The 25,139-nt window shown below is 42.7% G+C and overlaps 1 protein-coding gene across 14 annotated transcripts in view; it reads right to left on the minus strand.

Moving 5' to 3' along the window:
• The window catches only part of cep112 (centrosomal protein 112), a 507,564-nt gene that overhangs the window by 197,079 nt on the left and 285,346 nt on the right, over positions 1 to 25,139 (minus strand). For all 14 annotated transcript variants that reach the window (XM_060901361.1, XM_060901366.1, XM_060901363.1 and 11 more), the window contains one exon: positions 12,860 to 12,995. In XM_060901361.1, the coding sequence (XP_060757344.1) occupies positions 12,860 to 12,995 (136 nt within the window). The remainder of the gene's footprint in view (positions 1 to 12,859; positions 12,996 to 25,139) is intronic.

Genomic DNA, 25,139 nt, shown 5'->3' on the forward strand with positions numbered 1-25,139 from the left:
CACTGATAATCTCCCTCGATCTGGGGCTCCACGCAAGATCTCACCCCGTGGGGTCAAAATGATCGCAAGAATGGTGAGCAAAAATCCCAGAACAACACGGGGGGACCTAGTGAATGACCTGCAGAGAGCTGGGACCAAAGTAACAAAGGCTACCATCAGTAACACACTACGCCGCCAGGGACTCAAATCCTGCAGTGCCAGACGTGTCCAGACCCGTCTGAAGTTTGCTAGAGAGCATTTGGATGATCCAGAAGAGGATTGGGAGAATGTCATATGGTCAGATGAAACCAAAATAGAACTTTTTGGTAAAAACTCAACTTGTCGTGTTTGGAGGAGAAAGAATGCTGAGTTGCATCCAAAGAACACCATACCTACTGTGAAGCATGGGGGTGGAAACATCATGCTTTGGGGCTGTTTTTCTGCAAAGGGACCAGAACAACTGATCCATGTAAAAGAAAGAATGAATGGGGCCATGTATCGTGAGATTTTGAGTGAAAACCTCCTTCCATCAGCAAGGGCATTGAAGATGAAACGTGGCTGGGTCTTTCAGCATGACAATGATCCCAAACACACCGCCCGGGCAATGAAGGAGTGGCTTCATAAGAAGCATTTCAAGGTCCTGGAGTGGCCTAGCCAGTCTCCAGATCTCAACCCCATAGAAAATCTTTGGAGGGAGTTGAAAGTCCGTGTTGCCCAGCGACAGCCCCAAAACATCACTGCTCTAGAGGAGATCTGCATGGAGGAATGGGCCAAAATACCAGCAACAGTGTGTGAAAACCTTGTGAAGACTTACAGAAAACGTTTGACCTCTGTCATTGCCAACAAAGGGTATATAACAAAGTACTGAGATGAACTTTTGTTATTGACCAAATACTTATTTTCCACCATAATTTGCAAATAAATTCTTTAAAAATCAGACAATGTGATTTTCTGGGGTTTTTTTTCTCGTTCTGTCTCTCATAGTTGAGGTATACCTATGATGAAAATTACAGGCCTCTCTCATCTTTTTAAGTGGGAGAACTTGCACAATTGGTGACTGACTAAATACTTTTTTGCCCCACTGTATAACCGTAGTTGTTTTGATGAAAAATATTGAGATCTTAGTGGTCGGAATGAGATTTTAAAAAACGAAGTCAGAAACGCGAGCGTCAATTTCAATTCAGTTAACCGAAATTGTTTATTGGATGTGGCTCAGACGTTTTTTTCGAGGTTCGCCTTGAAAGCTGTGAATATTAATCGAAATAATCATTTATATTCTTTCATATAAACACTAGTAGGCCGTACTTTTGAGGAATACAAAGGCCTACAGAGCACAAAGAGCTCTTTATCTTTTATCACTTTTTTATTGGAGTGAACGGATTTAACGGGTTTACCTAATTAGCATAATTAATATTAATCAAATGCTCAATTGCATAATTTGTTTTTGCTGATTTTTCAAACTTGGTATTCAGTATACAACCATCTATGTGCCTGCCAAGTTCCATGTAAATATCTTGAAACAGAAAAGTTAAGAAAAATAAAAATAATTTGACCTTGTTTGTTAATGAGGCCCATTTTGGACCATGTGATCCTTATACATCATATTACGTCAGTTTTCTAAAAATTAAGCCGTTTTTTCAATCTCTGATTTGTAATACATCAAGAACGGATAAACATTTTCATTAGGGTGCATCAGTTGCCCTCACTTTCATAAAATCTGATGCATTTTTGTTTGGGTGTTCCTTTTCACCAATAAAGACATACTGTAAAATTTTTTGACCATATTCAAAAGTCTAATGGTGGCACCATGAGGTTCATTTTTTGCCAAAAAACGCTTATTTTATGTTTTCGCGTAAGGTTTGAATCACAATGTTGGACTCCGTTTATTGATTTCTTGTGAGCCAGAGATCATGTTAAGAACCTTTGCAAGGGATTGAGAAGCATTAATGTGATTCATAATACATTTGTATTGTTTAAAAGTAGTTGAACAATGATTCAATGAACAGCTAAAACTCAAACTGCGCTTGATAATATATTTAGAATATGTACTAAAAATGTGTATCTAAGATATTTGGTATACTCTATAAGGTGCCATAATGTTTCATGAAAAGTGATCGAAATTTTGTCATAAAAGTCATAAAATAGCAGCTTTTTCCAGAACTTTGAGCTCCTGGTGCCACCGTTAAACTTTTGAATTTTGTCAAAATATTTCACCCAGTGTGTTTTCTTACCAAAAGGAACATAAAAACAAAAATGCATCATGATCGGAGGAACTTTTCATTTTTAGGAGGCAACTGATGCACCCTAATTTTCATTCTGTAAAAAGTATGTTGTTCTGCATTCAATTCTGCAGAATTTCGCCCGATATGCCTATTTTCAGAAATTACAAAACAACACAAAGGCTTGAATAAATAGCTAAAATATTTTCATAAATGATATGCTCAATATTCGAATAGTGCACTGACAGAAAACAGGTCAGCTGAATGCAAAACATTTCAGAACTAAAACAAAACCCTCACGCCTGGTTGCTTCTGATTGTCTGTGTTCACTGCGTATTTTATCTCATATACGTGCATTTTGTTGCACAGCCTATCAAAAAGGATTGACAGGAGCCAGACAGTCGTGTTAGCACACGAGATAAAACCCACACCAGTATCCTTTTTCCTCTTATAGAATAATATCAGGAAACGACTTTTGTTTTTGCTGTACACTGAAGACATTTGGGTTTGCGATCCAAAGATGAAGGAGACAACAGATCAGAATTTCGACTTTGGTTTCCATCAACAACTTAGAACATAGCATCTTTTGCTTGAACCCACCCTTTTTTCAAGTGATTAAAAATATATATATATATATATCAGATCAGGCGGCACGGTGGTGTAGTGGTTAGCGCTGTCGCCTCACAGCAAGAAGGTCCTGGGTTCGAGCCCCGGGGCCGGCGAGGGCCTTTCTGTGTGGAGTTTGCATGTTCTCCCCGTGTCCGCGTGGGTTTCCTCCGGGTGCTCCGGTTTCCCCCACAGTCCAAAGACATGCAGGTTAGGTTAACTGGTGACTCTAAATTGACCGTAGGTGTGAATGTGAGTGTGAATGGTTGTCTGTGTCTATGTGTCAGCCCTGTGATGACCTGGCGACTTGTCCAGGGTGTACCCCGCCTTTCGCCCGTAGTCAGCTGGGATAGGCTCCAGCTTGCCTGCGACCCTGTAGAAGGATAAAGCGGCTAGAGATAATGAGATGAGATGAGATATATCAGATCATTGGTGTTTCTTGTTGCGCAGGTGTCCCCTGCAAGATACCTCTGTCTACAGTACTCTGGGTCTGAACCATGAGTTTAGCTTGTGAAGACTGCATTTGTTGTTAAAAAGGTTAAACCAACATGAAGACCAGAGAGCTGTTTATAGGAGAAGAGCTAGCTGAGAAAAGAGGGAACATTTGGCATTGGGCAGTGCCAATAAAACTATCTGCAATGTTCTAAAAAAGAAAGAAGCCACTGGTGTACTAACAAGAAGACATAGAACAGATCAGCCAAGGATAACAATAGTCGATGACACACATTGTGAAAGCTGGGAGGGAAACCCCCAAAAGCACAGCTGGTAACATCGCCAACAACCTCCACGGGGCAAAGGTGAATGCATGACGAGCCACCATTTAAAGAAGATGTTGAGAGCAGAAATACGGAAGCCATGCCACAAGATGCAAACCGCTCATCAGTAAGAATCAGAAAACCAGACTGGAATTTACAAAGAAATACAGAGATGAGCCACAAAAGTTCTGGAAGCAAGATGAACATTTAACAAAGTGATGGAAAGTGGAGAGGAAAAAAAAAAAAAGGATCTGCTCACGATTCAAAACATATTAGCTCATTGGTCAAGCACGGTGGAGCTACAGTGGTGCTTGAAAGTTTGTGAACCCTTTAGAATTTTCCATATTTCTGCATAAATATGACCGAAAACATCATCAGATTTTCACACAAGTCCTAAAAGTAGGTCAAGAGAACCCAGTTCAACAAATGAGACAACAATATTATACTCGCTCATTTATTTATTCAGGAAAATGATCCGATATTACATATCTGTGAGTGGCAAAAGTATGTGAACCTCTCGGATTAGCAGTTAATTTGAAGGTGACATTAGAGTCAGGTGTTTTCAATCAATGGGATGACAATCAGGTGTGAGTGAGCACCCTGTTTTATTTAAAGAACAGGGATCTATTAAAGTCTGATCTTCACAACACATGTTTGTGGAAGTGTATCATGGCACGAGCAAAGGAGATTTCTGAGGACCTCAGAAAAAGCGTTGTTGATGCTCATCAGGCTGGAAAAGGTTACAAAACAATCTCTAAAGAGTTTGGACTCCACCAATCCACAGTCAGACAGATTGTGTACAAATGGAGGAAATTCAAGATCATTGTTACCCTCCCCGGGAGTGGTCGACCAATGAAGATCACTCCAAGAGCAAGGTGTGTAATAGTCGGTGAGGTCACAAAAGACCTCTGGGTAGCTTCTAAGCAACTGAAGGCCTCTCTCACATTGGCTAATGTTAATGTTCATGAGTCCACCATCAGGAGAACACTGAACAACAATGGTGTGCATGGCAGGGTTGCAAGGAGAAAGCCACTGTTCTCCAAAAAGAACATTGCTGCTCGTCTGCAGTTTGCTAAAAATCACGTGGACAAGCCAGAAGGCTATTGGAAAAATGTTTTGTGGACGGATGAGACCAAAATAGAACTTTTTGGTTTAAATGAGAAGCGTTATGTTTGGAGAAAGGAAAACACTGCATTCCAGCATAAGAACCTTATCCCATCTGTGAAACATGGTGCTGGTAGTATCATGGTTTGGGCCTGTTTTGCTGCATCTGGGCCAGGACGGCTTGCCATCATTGATGGAGCAATGAATTCTAAATTATACCAGCAAATTCTAAAGGAAAATGTCAGGACATCTGTCCATGAACTGAATCTCAAGAGAAGGTGGGTCATGCAGCAAGACGACGACCCTAAGCACACAAGTCGTTCTACCAAAGAACGGATAAAGAAGAATCAAGTTAATGTTTTGGAATGGCCAAGTCAAAGTCCTGACCTTAATCCAATCGAAATGTTGTGGAAGGACCTGAAGCGAGCAGTTCATGTGACGAAACCCACCAACATCCCAGAGTTGAAGCTGTTCTGTACGGAGGAACGGGCTAAAATTCCTCCAAGCCAGTGTGCAGGACTGATCAACAGTTACCGGAAACGTATAGTTGCAGTTATTGCTGCACAAGGGGGTCACACCAGATACTGAAAGCAAAGGTTCACATACTTTTGCCACTCACAGATATGTAATATCGGATCATTTTCCTCAATAAATAAAGGAGCAAGTATAATATTTTTGTCTCATTTGTTTAATTGGGTTCTCTTTATCTACTTTTAGGACTTGTGTGAAAATCTGATGATGTTTTAGGTCATATTTATGCAGAAATATAGAAAATTCTAAAGGGTTCACAAACTTTCAAGCACCACTGTAGAGTCATAGCTTGGGATTGCATGGCTGATTCGGGAGTGGGCTCACTAATCTTTATTGATAATCTAAGTCATGATGGTAGCAGCAGAATGAATCCAGAAGTCAACAAACTTCATCATGCAATAAGATGATGATCCAAAACACACTGCTAACACAACAAAGGACTTCATGGGGGAGTGTACGGTCAGGTTTTCGACTGGCCAAGTCAAATACAGCATACTTACACTAGCTACAGTTGCCTTGTTGTGTTCCCAAGTATGATTTGCCCCCCAACTTCCTTGCACTCACACTGTTAAAGGCCCGAATATGCTTATATCATCACGATGCACTTTTTCTGCTGAAGAAAAGCGCTACTGCATAGCACAAGAGAGACTGTTTTTACATTTTGGCTTATTTAGAGCCATTTTGAGATGAAAGGGACTGCGTGTACTCTCACGCTCCTTCGCACTCTTTCCCCATATAGGATGTCTGACACCATTTGCTCGAACTTTTCCGACCTGAGGTTAGGGCATTATGATGTTTGACATACCTGAATGGCGTATGTACAGTGGGGCAAAAAAGTATTTAGTCAGCCACCAATTGTGCAAGTTCTCCCACTTAAAAAGATGAGAGAGGCCTGTAATTTTCATCATAGGTACACTTCAACTATGAGAGACAGAATGGGGGGAAAGAATCCAGGAAATCACATTGTAGGATTTTTAATGAATTAATTGGTAAATTCCTCGGTAAAATAAGTATTTGGTCACCTACAAACAAGCAAGATTTCTGGCTCTCACAGACCTGTAACAACTTCTTTAAGAGGCTCCTCTGTCCTCCACTCGTTACCTGTATTAATGGCACCTGTTTGAACTCGTTATCAGTATAAAAGACACCTGTCCACAACCTCAAACAGTCACACTCCAAACTCCACTATGGCCAAGACCAAAGAGCTGTCAAAGGACACCAGAAACAAAACTGTAGACCTGCACCAGGCTGGGAAGACTGAATCTGCAATAGGTAAGCAGCCTGGTGTGAAGAAATCAACTGTGGGAGCAATTATTAGAAAATGGAAGACATACAAGACCACTGATAATCTCCCTCGATCTGGAGCTCCACGCAAGATCTCACCCCGTGGGGTCAAAACGATCACAAGAACAGTGAGCAAAAATCCCAGAACCACACGGGGGGACCTAGTGAACGACCTGCAGAGAGCTGGGACCAAAGTAACAAAGGCTACCATCAGTAACACACTATGCCGCCAGGGACTCAAATCCTGCAGTGCCAGACGTGTCCCCCTGCTTAAGCCAGTACATGTCCAGGCCCGTCTGAAGTTTGCTAGAGAGCATTTGGATGATCCAGAAGAGGATTGGGAGAATGTCATATGGTCAGATGAAACCAAAATAGAACTTTTTGGTAAAAACTCAACTTGTCGTGTTTGGAGGAGAAAGAATGCTGAGTTGCATCCAAAGAACACCATACCTACTGTGAAGCATGGGGGTGGAAACATCATGCTTTGGGGCTGTTTTTCTGCAAAGGGCCCAGGACGACTGATCCGTGTAAAGGAAAGAATGAATGGGGCCATGTATCGTGAGATTTTGAGTGAAAACTTCCTTCCATCAGCAAGGGCATTGAAGATGGAACATGGCTGGGTCTTTCAGCATGACAATGATCCCAAACACACTGCCTGGGCAACGAAGGAGTGGCTTCGTAAGAAGCATTTCAAGATCCTGGAGTGGCCTAGCCAGTCTCCAGATCTCAACCCCATAGAAAATCTTTGGAGGGAGTTGAAAGTCCGTGTTGCCCAGCGACAGCCCCAAAACATCACTGCTCTAGAGGAGATCTGCATGGAGGAATGGGCCAAAATACCAGCAACAGTGTGTGAAAACCTTGTGAAGACTTACAAAAAGCGTTTGACCTCTGTCATTGCCAACAAAGGGTATATAACAAAGTATTGAGGTGAACTATTGTTATTGACCAAATACTTATTTTCCACCATAATTTGCAAATAAATCCTTTAAAAATCAGACAATGTGATTTTCTGGATTTTTTTTTTCTCATTCTGTCTCTCATAGTTGAAGTGTACCTATGATGAAAATTACAGGCCTCTCTCATCTTCTTAAGTGGGAGAACTTGCACAATTGGTGACTGACTAAATACTTTTTTGCCCCACTGTACACAGATTACCCACAACCTCTGACCCGACAGCACTAACACATTGTTAACTGACTATGAATTACTATTACATTACATTAATGGCATCGAGCAGATGCTCTTATCCAGAGCGGCATACAACAAACCCAGAGCATCCTGGGAAGCAATTGGGGGTTAGGTGCCTTGCTTAAAGGAGATACGCAGAACCATGGCCTCACTTTTTGTTTGCGTTGAGACCTCAAGAATGGCACAGGAATAGTTTTAAGCGTTAACAATAAATCTAAAAAGTCATAATTTTTTACGATTAAAGTGATTCATATAGGTAGCGGTCTGAGTGGATGACCTTGACATCTGTGACATCACAGCAGGAAGTCTATCGGTCTCGTCGCCATTTCCGCTATGGACCCTTTTCACGTGACGTCACGACAAACGCGGCCGCCATTTTGGACGTGTACTACCAGTAGTTTACCACAGCCAACATTGAGGAACGGCAGCAAAGAAAGTTTTTAGTTTCAGCAAGACTTCCATCATGCCACTATATTGTTGTGCACCTGGATGTAGTAACCATCAACAAACAAGGCAAGGGTTATCATTTTATCGGATCCCGACGGAGAAGATGGATAGCGGCCATTAACAGATTGGCAGCCCTCGGCATACCAACGCTTGTGTAGTGACCACTTTGTTGGAGGTAAGACGAATAAAATTAGCCAGAAAAGGCATTACATTGCTGTTAACATTCTGTGGCGGCGAGTGTGTAACCAAATAGGCTAAAATAACCCATTGTAACCTCTGTTCTTCTGTAGTAGCTATTGTTGACTAGCTAATGTCAACAAGTAGCTGGTATGTTACTGTAGCAATGTTTAAGTTCAGTCATTTGGATGACTGTTAAAACCTTTCAGTCTCAAGTTTTTCCTTTACTGTATTTACTAGTTTACTGTAATTATGATCCGGCAGCTATTTACACCGGATCCAGTATAAATAGCTGCCGGAGCCAACGTCCGAGGTTCCGGAGCGTGCTCCGGCTTGCTCTCCCTCAAATTAAGCAGCGCGCGCCGGCTTGCTCCCGGAGTGCTCCGGCCGAGGTTCCCCTCAAATTAAGCAGCGCGCGCCGGCTTGCTCCGGAGCAAGCTGGAGCGCGCTCCGGAACCTCGGCCGGAGCACTCCTGGAGCAAGCCGGAGCGCGCTCCGGAAGCTCGGCCGGAGCACTCCTGGAGCAAGCCGGAGCGCGCTCCGGAACCTCGGACGTTGGCGTGTATGTGTATGGCGATGGGTTTTTAACGACATAGGTATACAGATCATGTGGGCCGAAGTCAGGTAAAGACGAGGGCTTCGTGTACTTCCGTACGTCAGTGAACAATCCTGGTGGAAGCAGGTAAACGTCGTTCTCTAAGCCTGGTAACCTCAATTTTTGCAAATACCTCTCCCTCTGCTCGTTCTGTAAATGCCCTACGTCGCTGGATAGTGAAGGTGTTTTCTGCATCTCGCTCCTTTTTCTTTTATGTTTTTCGTTTGTCGCCTTCCTCGTATTCAAACTGATTTGAGCCGAAGTCCACTACATGTCCAAAATGGCGGTCGCGTTTACGAAGGTCACGTGACTGAAAAGGGTCCATACTAAAACACAGAGTTGACTGCAACTCCGATCCTCCATTTTGAGCTAATTTATCGCCATGCCACGTAGATGTATTGCTGGCGGGTGCAGCAACATGACAGGTCGTGGATTTACGTTGCATTCATGGCCCAAGAATGTTCAAACTGCAAAGATTTGGATGCGTTTTGCGAGAAATTCACGGGCACATTTTACTGAGGACTCGTATGAAACCTCTGATCTGTTGAGGAGCGTTGGCTATAAGCCCGTATTGAACGACGGTGCAGTACCAACGATTAAAGGAAAACTACAAGAAAAGGAAACTAAGTTCAGTTGCACCAGTTCTCCCGGAGTGTGAGCCGAGCAGTAATGGCGGAGTACTCAGTATGGAGAAAATGGAGAATGAATGGACCAGTCATCAGATTTCTTCGCTGGATATGCTGGCCTCAGCAGCAATATCTCGCCCTTACGTGGAAGAAGCGAATGAACGAAGAACTGAAAGTCAGGTTGTTTCAAAACAATCGGCCACAAGATCGGCCTTCAGGAAGCGAGAATGCAGACGGGTAAGATGCGACTCTCATTTGGTTACATAACAACACTACTACTCGTCGTTTACCTGCATTTAGATTCATACATGTAACTTGTATTGTGTGTTTAAGTTACCAGTAAAAGATTATTTAATTTGCTTCAGAATGTGACTGTCTCAGTTCATCTGATTATTTAATTAGCCTTTTACGTTATTAGATAGATTAGATTAGATAAAACTTTATTGATCCCTTTGGGAGGGTTTCCTCAGGGAAATTAAGATTCCAGCAGCATCATTACAGATAAACAGAGAAAAGAAATAGAGAAAACTTCGAGATAAATTAAAATAAATTAAGTATTTACATATACAAATATAAAAAGAATAAGATATGGGGAAGAGAGGAAGGGGGGAGGAGGGGGGGAAAGAAGGGGGGGTGGCGGCAGGAGAGATATGCCACTTTATATTGCACATTGTCCGGTATTGGTTATTGCTAGGCTAGGCTAGGCTACTGCTCCTTCCCGTCCTCTGTCCTCCTGTTCCCCCCCCCCCAGAAAGGAGTTGTACAGTCTGATGGCGTGAGGGACAAAGGAGTTTTTAAGTCTGTTCGTCCTGCACTTGGGAAGGAGCATTCTGTCACTGAACAGGCTCCTCTGGTTGCTGATGACGGTGTGCAGAGGGTGACTGGCATCGTCCATGATGTTCAATAGTTTGTCCAGAGACCTCTTCTCTGCCACCGTCACCACAGAGCCGGCCCGCCTGATCACTTTGTCCAGCCTGGATGTGTCCTTCTTGGATGTGCTGCCCCCCCAGCACACCATGGTGTAAAACAGGACACTGGTGACCACAGACTGATAGAACATCCACAGGAGTTTCCTGCAGATGTTAAAGGACCGCAGCCTCCTAAGGAAGTATAGCCTGCTCTGTCCCTTCCTGTATAAGTGCTTGGTGCTGCAAGTCCAGTCCAGCTTGCTGTCCAGCCACAGCCCGAGGTACTTGTAGGAATCCACAGCCTCCACCTCGACTCCCTCGATCAGAACTGGTCGTTCACAGTTTTATCAGTGAAAACGCAGGCATGTATATGTATGTTGCGTAAGTTATAACGCCTATCCTGTTTTAATGAGAGTCACATGAGACTGTCAGTTCAATTCTATCCAATTCTCTAGACGGCTTTGTTCTCTGACTTTATTTCGTAAGGTGGGAGCCTCCGTGGCCGACGTGTTACTATCGGATTCACTTTCCGATGGTTCGAACTGATACGGTTCTACGTGTATAGCAGTAGCATGTACACACACTCCAATTTCACAGTCAGTTGTATTACTATCTGAGGAATCCGAAGAATTTCCAATAAATCCAAACGAAGAGGTCATTGCAACCACTCTCGCCTGCTGAGTATGGCTTTGGTCTATAGCTGTCAAAGGGCTCGGCATTAAAACCGGTTACCGCTGTGATGTCACGCACTCAGCGGAGCAGCTCGAATGCCAACTTTGCGGTTGACTTTAACTTTCAAATATATATATATATATATATATATATTTTTTTTTTTTTTTTTTTTTTAAAATTCCCATTTATGCAGCATACAAGAGTCAAGGATGGAGATGCTATTCACTCAGAAATTTATTTAAAAATAAAGGTTCTTCTGTACGTATCTCCTTTAAGGGCACTTGAGCAAAGTGTGAACTCACTATCCAGTGGATGTGGATAGAAAAATAGTGCATATGTATTCATTCGAGCAAGGTAAAGAAAATCACACCACTCAGAAAACTGTCAATTTGCTGTATAATGAAACCATATAAACAAGATCCAACAAAATGTTAGGTGCACAAAAAAAAAAAAAAGTTTAGTATTCCAGTTGTTATATCACGGAAGATGAAAATATTTTCACTTGTAGTATTTGTAGATTAAATGCAAATTGTAAATTTGCAGGAATTCACACGACTCCCGTCCGAACAGTTAAGACTACGGTAAGTGGCAGGGTTAGTGTTGTAGTCGAGTCACTAAACCTCGAGTCTCCAGTGTTCAAGTCTAAGTCATTAAAAAAAAAAAAAATCGAGTCGAGTCCGAGAACAAGACTCCAACCGCACCATTTGACGGTGGCTGTTTCAGCGCCATTACCATTAGTTTGTTCCTGAACACGACGTATGAACAAGTGAATGTGCTTCTCTTTATCAGGGAGTGCGAAGTATTCTGTCAGAGATGGTTGGGAGACGGATGTAAGTACAGAAGGTGTGTTTATTAATACAAGTGAAGAGGGTAAACGATCCAGAACGGCAGGCAAAATCATAAAACGCTGAAACAGGCGATAGGTCGAGCGAGGCACAAACAGGCTATCGTAGACTCGGCAGAATCAAAGACGAGAAACAGGAAATCCGGGATCAGGAAACCAAACAAGGAAATAAGGCTCGGGAATGTGTCGGCAATGCAACTCAATACTTCGCAAAGGAAGTGTGTTTTCACAGTTTTTATATAGGCGTGCTGATTACGCTTTAATCCTGTGCAGGTGCGAGTTGTTTACGGCGCACGCGCAGGAGTCCACTTGGCACGCACGCTCTGTCCGGAGCACGCCTGAGAGTCTATCTGATGCACACGCCAAGCCGCGCAAGTGACACTTTTGCACAAAATTGGTACAAAAATCAACGCAGATATAAATATCTTATGCTAAATTATTATGGCATGTTACAAAAAAAAAAAAAAAAATCAGAGTCCTCGTCTGCAATTTACGAGTCCGAAAGCAGTTAGCGCACGAGTCCGAGTCATCTTAAAATTAGGGCACGAATCCTGGACTCGAGTACTACAAGTCTGCCCTTAGTTTTCTTTCTGTAATAAGCTGTTCTAAGTTCCCATACAGTAAATTTTCAGCAGATTGGGTTTGAATGTCTAATTCCTTACCCGAAATATCTCCAACTTCCTCAGCTACCTGGCGAAATGAGCCGATAAGTTAGCCGGGACGCTATCTCGTGGAGTAAAACTACAGTGGTGGGCGACACAGCACAAATTAAATCCCTTCTAACTTTTTTTTGTACAATTTAATGCAAATACAAAGATCGCGACTACTATAACACAGACGAACAACACATTTAAAACTGCACAGGCCTCTGTCCGTGAGGGAAAAAAATAATAACGATTATTCGTTATTCATGTACGAGCTCACCTGCTGCTTCATGTCAGCATAGGCTTTTTCGGAGCTGAGCTCCACCTGCTTCTTAAAGCTCTCCAAAGCGCTCTCTGCCTGCTGGGTCTGCTGTCTCTGGGATTCTCTCAGGCGGCTCATGTGATCCTCTTTCTCCCTGGAAAGAGTGCATACACAGACACGAACACGTACTCGGTGAATCTACGCGAGTGATCCACAATACTGTGAAAAAACACTGTAACGCACAAGGTTTAATTCTCAAAGTATTCCTGCTATTATAGTAAAGAACACACACCCACCCACGCACACGAGAAATTACTTCGCATCCTGTCAGTCAGAAAAAGCAGTATTTGATCTAAACACACAAGCGTTCGTATCGGTACTTCCCCCCCCTGCAAGAAAACTGCGAGTCTGCCCAGTACTCCTCCCAAAATGCAATACCAATGTGGAAAAACCGCAGTCAATGATGCTAGTACAAAGATGCTTTGTGCATTGCCTACTTTTCATCACCTGAGGAGTGCTGCTTTACACTGAGAACACAGAATTTCAGTGATCTTGGAGGGGCTTGGAACTGCAGGAGCGGTTGAACCAAAGCTAACAAAACAAACAGTTGCTCCACCGTGTCCTGACAATAATGCTGAGAGACAGCAGGCAAAAAGAGCTGTCAGAGCCAAGACAATGCTCAGCCCGGGAGGAGACTGACAGCTGCAAAGCGCCCGTCAAGCTCTTCTCAGAGTGTGGGGGGTGTATTGTGCTTTGCATAAGTATTTGCCCGCTTGAACTTTTCTGCATTTGGTGGTGTTATAAACCGAAATGGATTTTTTTTACGTACGATAACATGCCATGAATGTTCATAATATCGGATGGCCGTGCTGTGAAAATTCTAAATGCAGACGCTCATCTAAGTTTCCGAAATCTGTCATTGCTTAACTCTTGAATCTTTTCTAGCATTAAAAAGCTTATAATTTCTGCTTTCCAAAGAAATTGATCTCGTTAAGACCTGCTCAGTACTTTAGGAGTAACGGAAGGTCGAAGTCGGTACAACGGAGTGCACTCTCTGCTCGCGGGACGTCGGGAAACTGCCGGTGCTTTTCTTTTTGAGTCACGGGAAAGCGCTCAGACTCTCTCTCCCTCTCTCTCTTCTGATTGGTTTCCGACTGGATTACTTGTCAATATCAATCAGATAACTTTCATAGGGATATTCTCTCTCTCTCTGACTCACTGTTTCTGATGAAGTTTTCAGCAAAATTTTCCATCTGCTAGTTTTGATGTTATCTCATTATCTCTAGCCGCTTTATCCTGTTCTACAGGGCCGTAGGCAAGTTGGATCCTATCCCAGCTGACTACGGGCGAAAGGCGGGGTACACCCTGGACAAGTCGCCAGGTCATCACAGGGCTGACACATAGACACAGACAACCATTCACACATCTTCACATTCACACCTACGGTCAATTTAGAGTCACCAGTTAACCTAACCTGCATGTCTTTGGACTGTGGGGGAAACCGGAGCACCCGGAGGAAACCCACGCGGACACGGGGAGAACATGCAAACTCACCGGCCACGGGGCTCGAACCCAGGACCTTCTTGCTGTGAGGCGACAGCGCTAACCACTACACCACCGTGCCGCCCTGAAATCAAACCGATTCATGTAAATAAATAACTATTTTAGAATATAACTGTAGTTGTTTTGATGAAAAATATTGAGATCTTAGCGGTCGGAATGAGATTTTTAAAAACCAGAAGTCGGAAACGCGAGCGTCAATTTCAGTTCAATTAACTGGAATTGTTTATTGGATGTGACTCATGCAGTTTGTTTCGAGGTTCGCCTTGAAAGCTGTGAATATTAATCGAAATAATCATTTATGTTCTTTCATATAAACACTCGTAGGCCCTACTTTTGAGAAATACAAAGGCCTACAGAGCACAACGAGGGGATTAGAAATATTCGTTTTTTACTCTATTTTGATAGAGACTGGTAGATGTGAATGATTTTCAATGCTTATTTGTGCATATTTTATAATTAACATCGATTTCTCCTTCTTTGGTGTGCAGAAACGAGAGTTAAGATCAGCTTTATATTGCACAAATAAAGCCATTTGGTGAAACTTCGAAGAAGAGAGTGTACCGATTTAACGCTTTTACCTAATTAGCATAATTACTACTAATTGCATAAATGGTTTTTACTAATTTTTCAAACATTGTATTCAGTATACAACCATCTATGTGCCTGCCAATTTCCATGTAAATATCTTGAAAAATGAAAAAGTTAAGAAAAAACAACATTTGATCTCATTGGTTAATGAGGCCCATTTTGGACCATGTGATCCTCAGACAGAATACTACGGCAGTTTTCTAAAAATGAAGCCCTTTTTTCCATCTTCGATTTATAATATCTCGAGAACGGATAAACATATTTGAATTCTGTAAAACGTATGTTGCTGTGCATTCAATTCTGAATAGTAGTGGTGTAGTGGTTAGTGCTGTCGCCTCACAGCAAGAAGGTCCGGGTTCGAACCCCGTGGCCGGCGAGGGCCTTTCTGTGCGGAGTTTGCATGTTCTCCCCGTGTCTGCGTGGGTTTCCTCCGGGTGCTCCGGTTTCCTCCACAGTCCAAAGACATGCAGGTTAGGTTAACTGGTGACTCTAAATTGACCGTAGGTGTGAATGTGAGTGTGAATGGTTGTCTGTGTCTATGTGTCAGCCCTGTGATGACCTGGCGACTTGTCCAGGGTGTACCCCGCCTCTCGCCCGTAGTCAGCTGGGATAGGCTCCAGCTTGCCTGCGACCCTGTAGAACAGGATAAAGTGGCTAGAGATAACGAGATGAGATGAGACGAGACAGTTTCAAGCAAATTGGATTGAACTCTCACCTGATATGCCTAATAATATAGCCTATAATACTGAAGTGACTCATTGTTGCTTCCCTGAATAAAGCTCTCCTTACCAAGTCACTGGCTTTTGGGTCTCCTCCAGGCAGAGTCAAGGTTGCGCCATACTGTATTCTTTCCGTTTGTAAATACTGGATTTAATGGAGTGCCACAGGATGTTTGGCAAATTCCTTACAACCGAACCCTGATTAATACCTGTCCAGAACTTTGTCCCAGACTTGTCTTGTTGGCTCCTTGGTCTTCATGATGCCGTTTGTTTGCCATGTTCTTTAACAAACTCTGGGGTCGTCCAGGAACAGATACATTTCTACTGAGACGACACACATGACACTCTCGACCAGTGTTTCTCAACCAAGCGCCATCTAGTGGGCTGCGAATTTTTTACTCATAGTAGGGTACAATTGCTGGGTTGCATCCGACGTCACACTGCAGCTCACGATGCTTTGCGATGGGTTATCGATGAAAATGAGGCATTTTGGTGGCGATATACACGTAAGCTAAAAGTGGTGGTCACACTTGACTGTCACACCTTTGCACGCTCGAGTCTGCTGCAGCTCGAGTTGCTGTGCGCGCTCGGGACCCAGTTGTTATGGGGAATACCTGATATTGATTTGAGCGCAATCAACACGCACTGATACGGAAGCGGTTTTCACGGAGGCTTTGCGAAGCATTATCACTGTCGCGTTTGTTTCTAGCCATGTTTATAACGCTGTTTAAAAACTCTGCTTTCTGTTTTGCGTTAGTTTTTGTAAATCTCGCACCTGCTAATAAACACTCTTCCTACACTTAGATCCGTCTACCTTGTAGTGTCCTGATCCCCAGATCTTTAACCCAGCCATATATAAAAAGTTGTACGGCTCCGTGCTCTTCCAGGTTTTCGTCCGTCTCCCCATATAGAACGATGTCTGCAGCACCAGGTAGTTTCAGATGTCGGGGAACTCAACGGATGGATCATTTTCCAACTTGTAGAAAAATCCTTCTTTGTTAGCGTGTAAGGATCTATCCCACTGAGTGGTTTCTATATTCACTTCTTAGTTTTGCTGTACAGAAACATGGCAATAAGTTCTTACGTTAATGGACCAGACTCCACTTTTGGATCATTAATCCCTTTTGACTGAGAACGTCCTGCATGCATGGTTTGGCTTCTGGCACATCCGTACAGTTTTAAATACAATACCTACAATTAAAAACAGTTTGTTTTTTATTGCACTGATTTAATTCCTGGGCTCCCATCTGTAACAGGGAGTGATGTCGCATCCCATTAATACACTTTACAATAGATTATTAGATTCTAATACAACCCTGATTCCAAAAAAGTTGGGACAAAGTACAAATTATAAATAAAAACGGAATGCAATGATGTGGAAGTTTCAAAATTCCATATTTTATTCAGAATAGAACATAGATGACATATCAAATGTTTAAACTGAGAAAATGTATCATTTAAAGAGAAAAATTAGGTGATTTTAAATTTCATGACAACAACACATCTCAAAAAAGTTGGGACAAGGCCATGTTTACCACTGTGAGACATCCCCTTTTCTCTTTACAACAGTCTGTAAACGTCTGGGGACTGAGGAGACAAGTTGCTCAAGTTTAGGGATAGGAATGTTAACCCATGCTTGTCTAATGTAGGATTCTAGTTGCTCAACTGTCTTAGGTCTTTTTTGTCGTATCTTCCATTTTATGATGCGCCAAATGTTTTCTATGGGTGAAAGATCTGGACTGCAGGCTGGCCAGTTCAGTACCCGGACCCTTCTTCTATGTAGCCATGATGCTGTAATTGATGCAGTATGTGGTTTGGCATTGTCATGTTGGAAAATGCAAGGTCTTCCCTGAAAGAGATGTCGTCTGGACGGGAGCATATGTTGCTCTAGAACCTGGATATACCTTTCAGCATTGATGGTGTCTTTCCAGATGTGTAAGCTGCCCATGCCACACGCACTAATGCAACTCCATACCATCAGAGATGCAGGCTTCTGAACTGAGCGCTGATAACAACTCGGGTCGTCCTTCTCCTCTTTAGTCCGAATGACACGGCGTCCCTGATTTCCATAAAGAACTTCAAATTTTGATTCGTCTGACCACAGAACAGTTTTCCACTTTGCCACAGTCCATTTTAAATGAGCCTTGGCCCAGAGAAGACGTCTGCGCTTCTGGATCATGTTTAGATACGGCTTCTTCTTTGAACTATAGAGTTTTAGCTGGCGACGGCGGATGGCACGGTGAATTGTGTTCACAGATAATGTTCTCTGGAAATATTCCTGAGCCCATTTTGTGATTTCCAATACAGAAGCATGCCTGTATGTGATGCAGTGCCGTCTAAGGGCCCGAAGATCACGGGCACCCAGTATGGTTTTCCGGCCTTGACCCTTGACCAGAGATTCTTCCAGGTTCTCTGAATCTTTTGATGATATTATGCACTGTAGATGATGATATGTTCAAACTCTTTGCAATTGTACACTGTCGAACTCCTTTCTGATATTGCTCCACTATTTGTCGGTGCAGAATTAGGGGGATTGGTGATCCTCTTCCCATCTTTACTTCTGAGTGCCTCTGCCACTCCAAGATGCTCTTTTTATACCCAGTCATGTTAATGACCTATTGCCAACTGACCTAATGAGTTGCAGTTTGGTCCTCCAGCTGTTCCTTTTTTGTACCTTTAACTTTTCCAGCCTCTTATTGCCCCGTCCCAACTTTTTTGAGATGTGTTGCTGTCATGAAATTTCAAAATGTCTCACTTTCGACATTTGATATGTTGTCTATGTTCTATTGTGAATACAATATCAGTTTTTGAGATTTGTAAATTATTGCATTCCGTTTTGATTTACAATTTGTACTTTGTCCCAACGTTTTTGGAATCGGGGTTGTAGAATAGATGAGCCGAAATAACTGGGGATCTTTTTTTTTTTTTTAATGAGCCCCGACTCGTTACAAGTCAAAGCAGAAAAGGTTGAGAACCCCTGCTCTAGACTCCATTCAGATAACTGTGTGACTTCTGATGGAGAACAGAACACAGCAATGTGGGTCAATACTTATTAAACAAAATGTTTCCTTTTTTGGGTAAATAATTTTTTAAATGTTCAATATAATGAGCTATTTAGATTTCTGTCATATACAAGTCCCTTTCAGTTTGTAATACTGGAAAAGTTCAGGGTGGGGCGGGGGGAATACTTATGCAAGGCACTGTATGATCAAAAGTCACAGCGACGGCTCCTCGCTCCTTTTCTAAGAAGTAAGCATAATTACGGTGGTCATTACTTTTAACTGACAGGAAGAGTTCCTCAAGCCTGCGAGACCAAACATTAGCATGTGATGAAACGCGTTAACCTCCGCATCCTGTCGAGTTAATCACAAAAACGCTGAGGCGCGATATATTACGAGATGGCGCAGACTCCGGTTGGGGTGTTTGACGTGATAGTGGAATGTGTTGGAATTAAATCGAAAAAAGTTGGTTTTGCTTGCTTTTTTTTTTTCCTTTTTAAAGAAACCACTGTACATGAAGAGGTTAAAAGAACATTTAATATAGTTCTCATTCCAAAGTAACAATTCATAAAAAGCTTGTGGTTGCGTAGTCAGTCAAAACTGCTCCAACATCCAATTCGGGACATAAAACCCTTTAAAAAGGACAAAAAAAAAAAAGTCTTCCACAGAAGATTTTCCAAAGTAAAGAAGGAAACAAGTGTTTCACATCAAGCACTGTCGAGTTAAATGACAAACAACCACCTACTGCTTGTCTAATGTGGGAGCTGTCCTGCTTTAGTAACTTTTTTTTTTTTTACACATACCCATAACGCCAGACATAATAATAACAGGAAACAATGTCAACAAAGAGAGAGAAAATGCACACCAAAGCTGCCTTCTTCTTTTCCCCCAGTGTAATTTTGGTCCCTCTCATGTTTGACATCAAACACTCCAGAAATGGTCTTTTTCCCCCTGCAATGTTGTGCATTTGGTAAGTCTGTAATTATTAATCTGCCTTGCAACATGAATACCTACAGGGCAGACGCAGACACAAAAGGACCTTCTCTGGATCTCTGATGTGGAGCAGTATGGCTTTGGAGAAACATTACAGTGAAGCAACGATGTGGGGGGGGAAGGGATAAAGCCACAAAAATAGTTCCCTGAAACTTTCAGAGTGACGACCGGAGAGGTAGCCGACCGAGGCGGAAAAAATAAGGAGACAGATACCGGTACGGCTCTAAGATTACAACTTGTACAGTATGCATTCTCATCCTCAAATACAACAAGTGATAATCTCTGGTGTCCATAAATACATGTTAACCCAAATTATGGACTATCACCAGACTAAAGTGTTATTTATACCAGGATCTTACACTAAAATCCACAATATATGACAAACTTTATGTTGTCTCTTGATCATAAACGCATCACTGCGATACTTTCTGCCTTCGCCACTTGCACTGTGTGTGTTTTTTCAGTACGTGATGTGAAGTGAGAGCAGACAGTCTGTCACCATCCATCACAGCGAGCGAGCGAGATGAGAGGGCAGAGCAAGGGACGGTGGTGAACGAATAAAGAAACAGAGGGCGGGAAAGGGGAATGCCAGCTCGGCCTAGGCTCTTGGATGGGGTTTTTTTGGTCGGAGAAGTGGCAGGAGAGGAGGCTCAAATTAAAGACGTGCCGTTGGACCAGAGGAAATCCTTCTCATCCCGTTCTCTTAAAAGGCTTCTCAAGGGGGAGCGGTGGAGGGCGGAGGAGTGAGAAGGGAAGGACTTAAGGCAAGGGTGACGGAGCTTCCGTCCAGCCGCAGGCCAGACAGGAGGGTCCGTTTTCCAGCCGACTGAAACCACAAGACGCCTCCCATGTGGAGAACGGCGCGCAACCGAGGAGGAAACTCATCTCCTACCGCGGGAGAAAATGACTAGAGAGCCTTCGAAAACACAGCAGTGGATCTCGGCCTCCCATTCATTTTCATCGAGCTGGCTTTCAATTTCCTACATGGACCTGGTCACTTGCACTCGTGGCGGAAGTGTGTGTGGGGGGTGTGGATGGGTTATGTGTGTGGCAAGCATAGCAAAGCCCGGTGGCCTTGTCAACCCACACAGATGTCTTGAAATGCAGGACAACACAGCACACAAATATCCATTGTTTCCAGGGTAACATTTACAGAACAAATGCTGGGAAATATGAAACGAAATTTCGATTGGAACTAATCAGACACAAACGTCTTCAAATTATAAGCCACAGCTGTTAGGTAAAGGTGGTGATGCATTCGCTGATACTGTGTTATGTGAATAATAATGGTGACCGCATTACAATTTTAGTTCTCCTCATCTTCCATTAATATTAAATTTAAGTGAGATCCAAATGAAAATTAATAGGCTTCATACTTCAACTTTAAATATGCCCTTGAGTATTCTGAAACAAAACAAAAGAAAAAAGCTCAACTGTGAGCTACTGCTCACTTACGTATACCCCCTGCTCTCGCTTACCGTATATCAGAATGCAAGCAGGTATTTCAAACAGCATTCTGCTAAACTGTCATTTTGAAGTAGCATTTTGCTTCTTGAAATAGCATCAAAATCCACCCTATATGTTTCGTAAATACATTCAGTCGGTAAACAGGAAGTCGATGTGCGACAGACCTGAAAACGGTGTACAGGGTATAGAACCCCAAGCTGAAGCTCGGTACCAAATTTCAAGCAGGTGTGATTTGTAGTTGCTGAGAAAAGTGTTACAAAAATTTTCTAAGTCCACGCTATACGTTTTGTAAATACATTCGGTCGGTAAACAGGAAGTTGATGTATGACAGACCTGAAAATGGTATACAGGGTATAGAACCCCAAGCGGAAGCTTGGTACCAAATATCAAGCAGGTGTGATTTGTAGTTGCTGAGAAAAGTGTTATGAAAATTTCATAAATACATTCCGTCCAGTGGCGGCTGGTAGTCTTTCAAACAGGGGAGGCTGGTCGGTTACGATATTTCCAGATTTTAAAAGAAAAAAGAAAAAACACATCAATTTTGCCCATACTCTTGCCTCTGATCTGGCTGATTGTTGGCAGCATCACAAACTGTGAAATAACAGGTTCTTTTGGCCCATTAGCCTACTGTCCAATATACATGATGGTGGTGTTGGGGGGGGTATATTTTAACATTTTATATTTTAAAATTGTGGCATGTTGTTTAAAAATTTATCATTATTGAAAGCAGCTCTTCGTCAGGAACCTCAGCAGTAACAGCAGAGTGTTCTGGAATAGGCACAAGCACTGACCTTGGGGAGCCAAACATAGAGCTGGGTGCCACACATTTCATTCAATGACACTTTCCCTATATTTTACTTATTTTGACTGAGAAATGTTTTATTGACAATTTTGATAACCCTTCACTTTTAATCCAGGTCTGTAGTGTGAAATGTTCTCGGCCGTGTTTTTGTTTAAAAATGTTTTCCAAATTGTAGCTGTGTTTAATTCATATCCAGAAAAATATATATTCCAATATAATATACTCAGCATAAACATTTTAAATAGATTCTATATTTTTGGTCCATCCATGACATATTACTAAAGTAGCCTATTTACTGTTGTTGATGTGGGTCACTTGCTGTTAGCCAATTCACTTTCTCGTACCCGGAGAGCTGAGAGGAACGAGTATTATTCCCTACCTTTTTCACCAAGTCAATTTGAGGTGTTGGTCTACCCTGCCCTTTAATTTTCATTTTTTTCCTCGAAAGGAAGACTGGCAAATGGCTTCGCCAAAATTAAATCAGCAATGCTTGGCATCCGTGCGCAGCTTTCTTGCTAGCTGACTAGCCCCCTCAAGTTCAAGTTCAGTCACTCAAATAAACAAAATTTCTGGAACTAAGATAGCAAACTTGACAACACTATATTTACACTTTATTTACAATGAAAATATATACAAACTAAAAAAGCTGGTAGAAACCGTATGTAATGAATGAAATCGAAATGTAAGCCGATCTCTTACAATACACCACAGCACTTGCGAATCCGCATGGGACTGAACTGAAATTCACCGCTGCCTGTCTATATTTGAAACGAGCTGTCAATCAAAGAAAATATCCGGCCGCTTTCACCAATCACCAGTCTCCTCGCGGAAAGCTTTGCCATGTCCCTCCCACTGTGAGGCTGGGAGTCTGTGGGCGGGCGTTTTCGCAGTATTTGTCCAATAACCGTCTTGCATTTTGAGATTGAAAAGTGCATAGCTCCCAAATGCCATTGAAGTCCACTGAGGCTGGGCTGCATCGCGCTGTCATGAGGGGGAAAAACTCACGCACACATTAGGCGAACTGGGGAAAGTTATAACGGAATGATTTCACACTGTAGTTGGGTTGAGCACATATATTTCTATGATTCTGGATCTGAAATAGCAATGTTATAAGGTCGGCTATAACATAAGCCTAGCGCAATTCATCCTACACGATGTTCGTCATTTTTAGAGCAGGCTGAGCCTCCCTCGTTGTCTTAGAGCAATCGCACGTGATTCCGTCGGTAAAAAGGAAGTTAAATGTGCAACAGACCTGAAAACAGCATACACGGTATAGAACCCCAAGCTGAAGTTTGGTACCAAGTGGCTATGATTTGTGGTTGCTGAGAAAAAGGATGTTCCGGATGGACAGGCGTAAACCAGTATACCCTCCCTCCTTCGGAGCAGGGTATAATAACCATCGCTGAAAACGTCCAAGTTGCAAGCATTCTCATAAGAACTTCTTGTACTGTATATCCCGTCTGGCACAGTGTTTCTTAATCCTGGTCCTGGAGAACCACCATGCTACACATTTTGGCATTTTCCTTGGTCCTATCTCACCTGATTCGACTCGGCCAGTTAACAAGCCTAAACTCGGGTGAAGGTGGCACGATGGAGCAGCGGGTAGCATCGCCATCTCACATCTTCAGGGTCTGTGTGGAGTTTCACATGTTCTTCCAGTGTCCACATGGGCTTCCTCCAGGTTCTCTGGGTTCTCCCTACCTCCCAAAAACATGCTGGTAGGTGGCTTGGCTACACTAAAGTTGGCTGCCCCTAGTGAATGAGAATGAGAAGTGCACTGGGGTGGACTTGCATCTCATCCAGGGTGTGTTCCCACCTCCCATCCAGTGTTCCCATGATAATCTCCAGATCCACCATGACCCTGATCAGCAAAAAAAAAAAAAAGATTCCTAAAGATGAATTAACCACATTGAACTGGTTGAGTAAAAGATTGGGGAGGACTGAGAAACGCTGTTCTGGAACACTCCATACTTCTTTGGACGCAGAATGCTTTTGAGGAGGCTATGAGTCATGAAGAAATAATGACATCAAACATGGAACAAATAAACCAAGAGAGACAAATGCGATTGAGAAAGAAGTTGGCTGTAGCTGTGGATTGTTTTGTAAATGGGGGAAAAAAGACCAAAAATGGAAAAGGTGGCATGTTTGAGTTTTCCCTCAAGCTTGTTCAAGGCAGGACAGATGGTTGTTGGGAACGAGGGGATAAACACGTCAATCAATGTATATCTCACGAGTCATTGTTATCAGAGTAGTTCAAAGAAATATGAATGACCTTTCAAAGTGCATGTGCTCAAGGTAATGCACACCATAAAGTCAGTACACCTACAAACACATGGCCATATGCATCCCATGTGGGTTTCCCCTCTCCACAAACCCAAAGCCTCAGACCAGGCATGGCATGAATTTTGTTCAAGTGGAATGGTAACGAATCAGAAACAGATCAAAGCACCAAGAAAGGAGGCACCTCATGAAATAAGACGAGAAAATGAAAAGCTGAAATATTCAGTGTCCTAAAAAGAGTAGCGCTCTTTTCTCCTCTCTCCCTCCACCCTTCTCCACCATCCGTCTCTCCCCAGAGTGCGCGTAACGCTACAGTTAAAGCAGCCATCAAGCTCCCAGGCTCCTTTACTGACATGCAAATATGCAAACGTTCAAAAATAACAGCGGCCACAGTTGAAAAGAATGGAGACTTAACACCACACGACTGTGGTCAAATATTCTGTCTGAGGTTCGACAGAGAGTCGGGACGAGAAAAGAGAGGCGCAGAGAGAAAGTGACAGTAATGAAGCTAAATATGGTAAATGGAAGCTGTCTGTGATGATCACAAGGGTGTTTGTTGAAGATTTAATGCACTGGGTTCTGAGAGACAAAATCAGGCCAGTGCGGGGGAAAAAAAAAAAAAGACCATACAGTGTGTCGTTAGCAGCTGATGCACAATTGTGTCAGTAATGTCAGTGTGTCTAGAGAGGGACCAAGATCCCTTTTTGCTGCAGCACTGAAGTACATGAGCTAAGGGATTTGCCTCTACTGCTTAATATAATGCTATAATTTTTCTTTCTCTCCACATCCATGCTATCCCAAATAAAAAAAAAAAAAAAGAGAGAGAGAGAACGAGGACTCCCAAAAATATGGTGGATTGCTTGTGGTTAATTGTCCTTGCTGTGAAA

The sequence above is a fragment of the Neoarius graeffei genome, chromosome 20 (genome assembly GCF_027579695.1).
Source record: "Neoarius graeffei isolate fNeoGra1 chromosome 20, fNeoGra1.pri, whole genome shotgun sequence".
Classification (NCBI taxonomy): domain Eukaryota; kingdom Metazoa; phylum Chordata; class Actinopteri; order Siluriformes; family Ariidae; genus Neoarius; species Neoarius graeffei.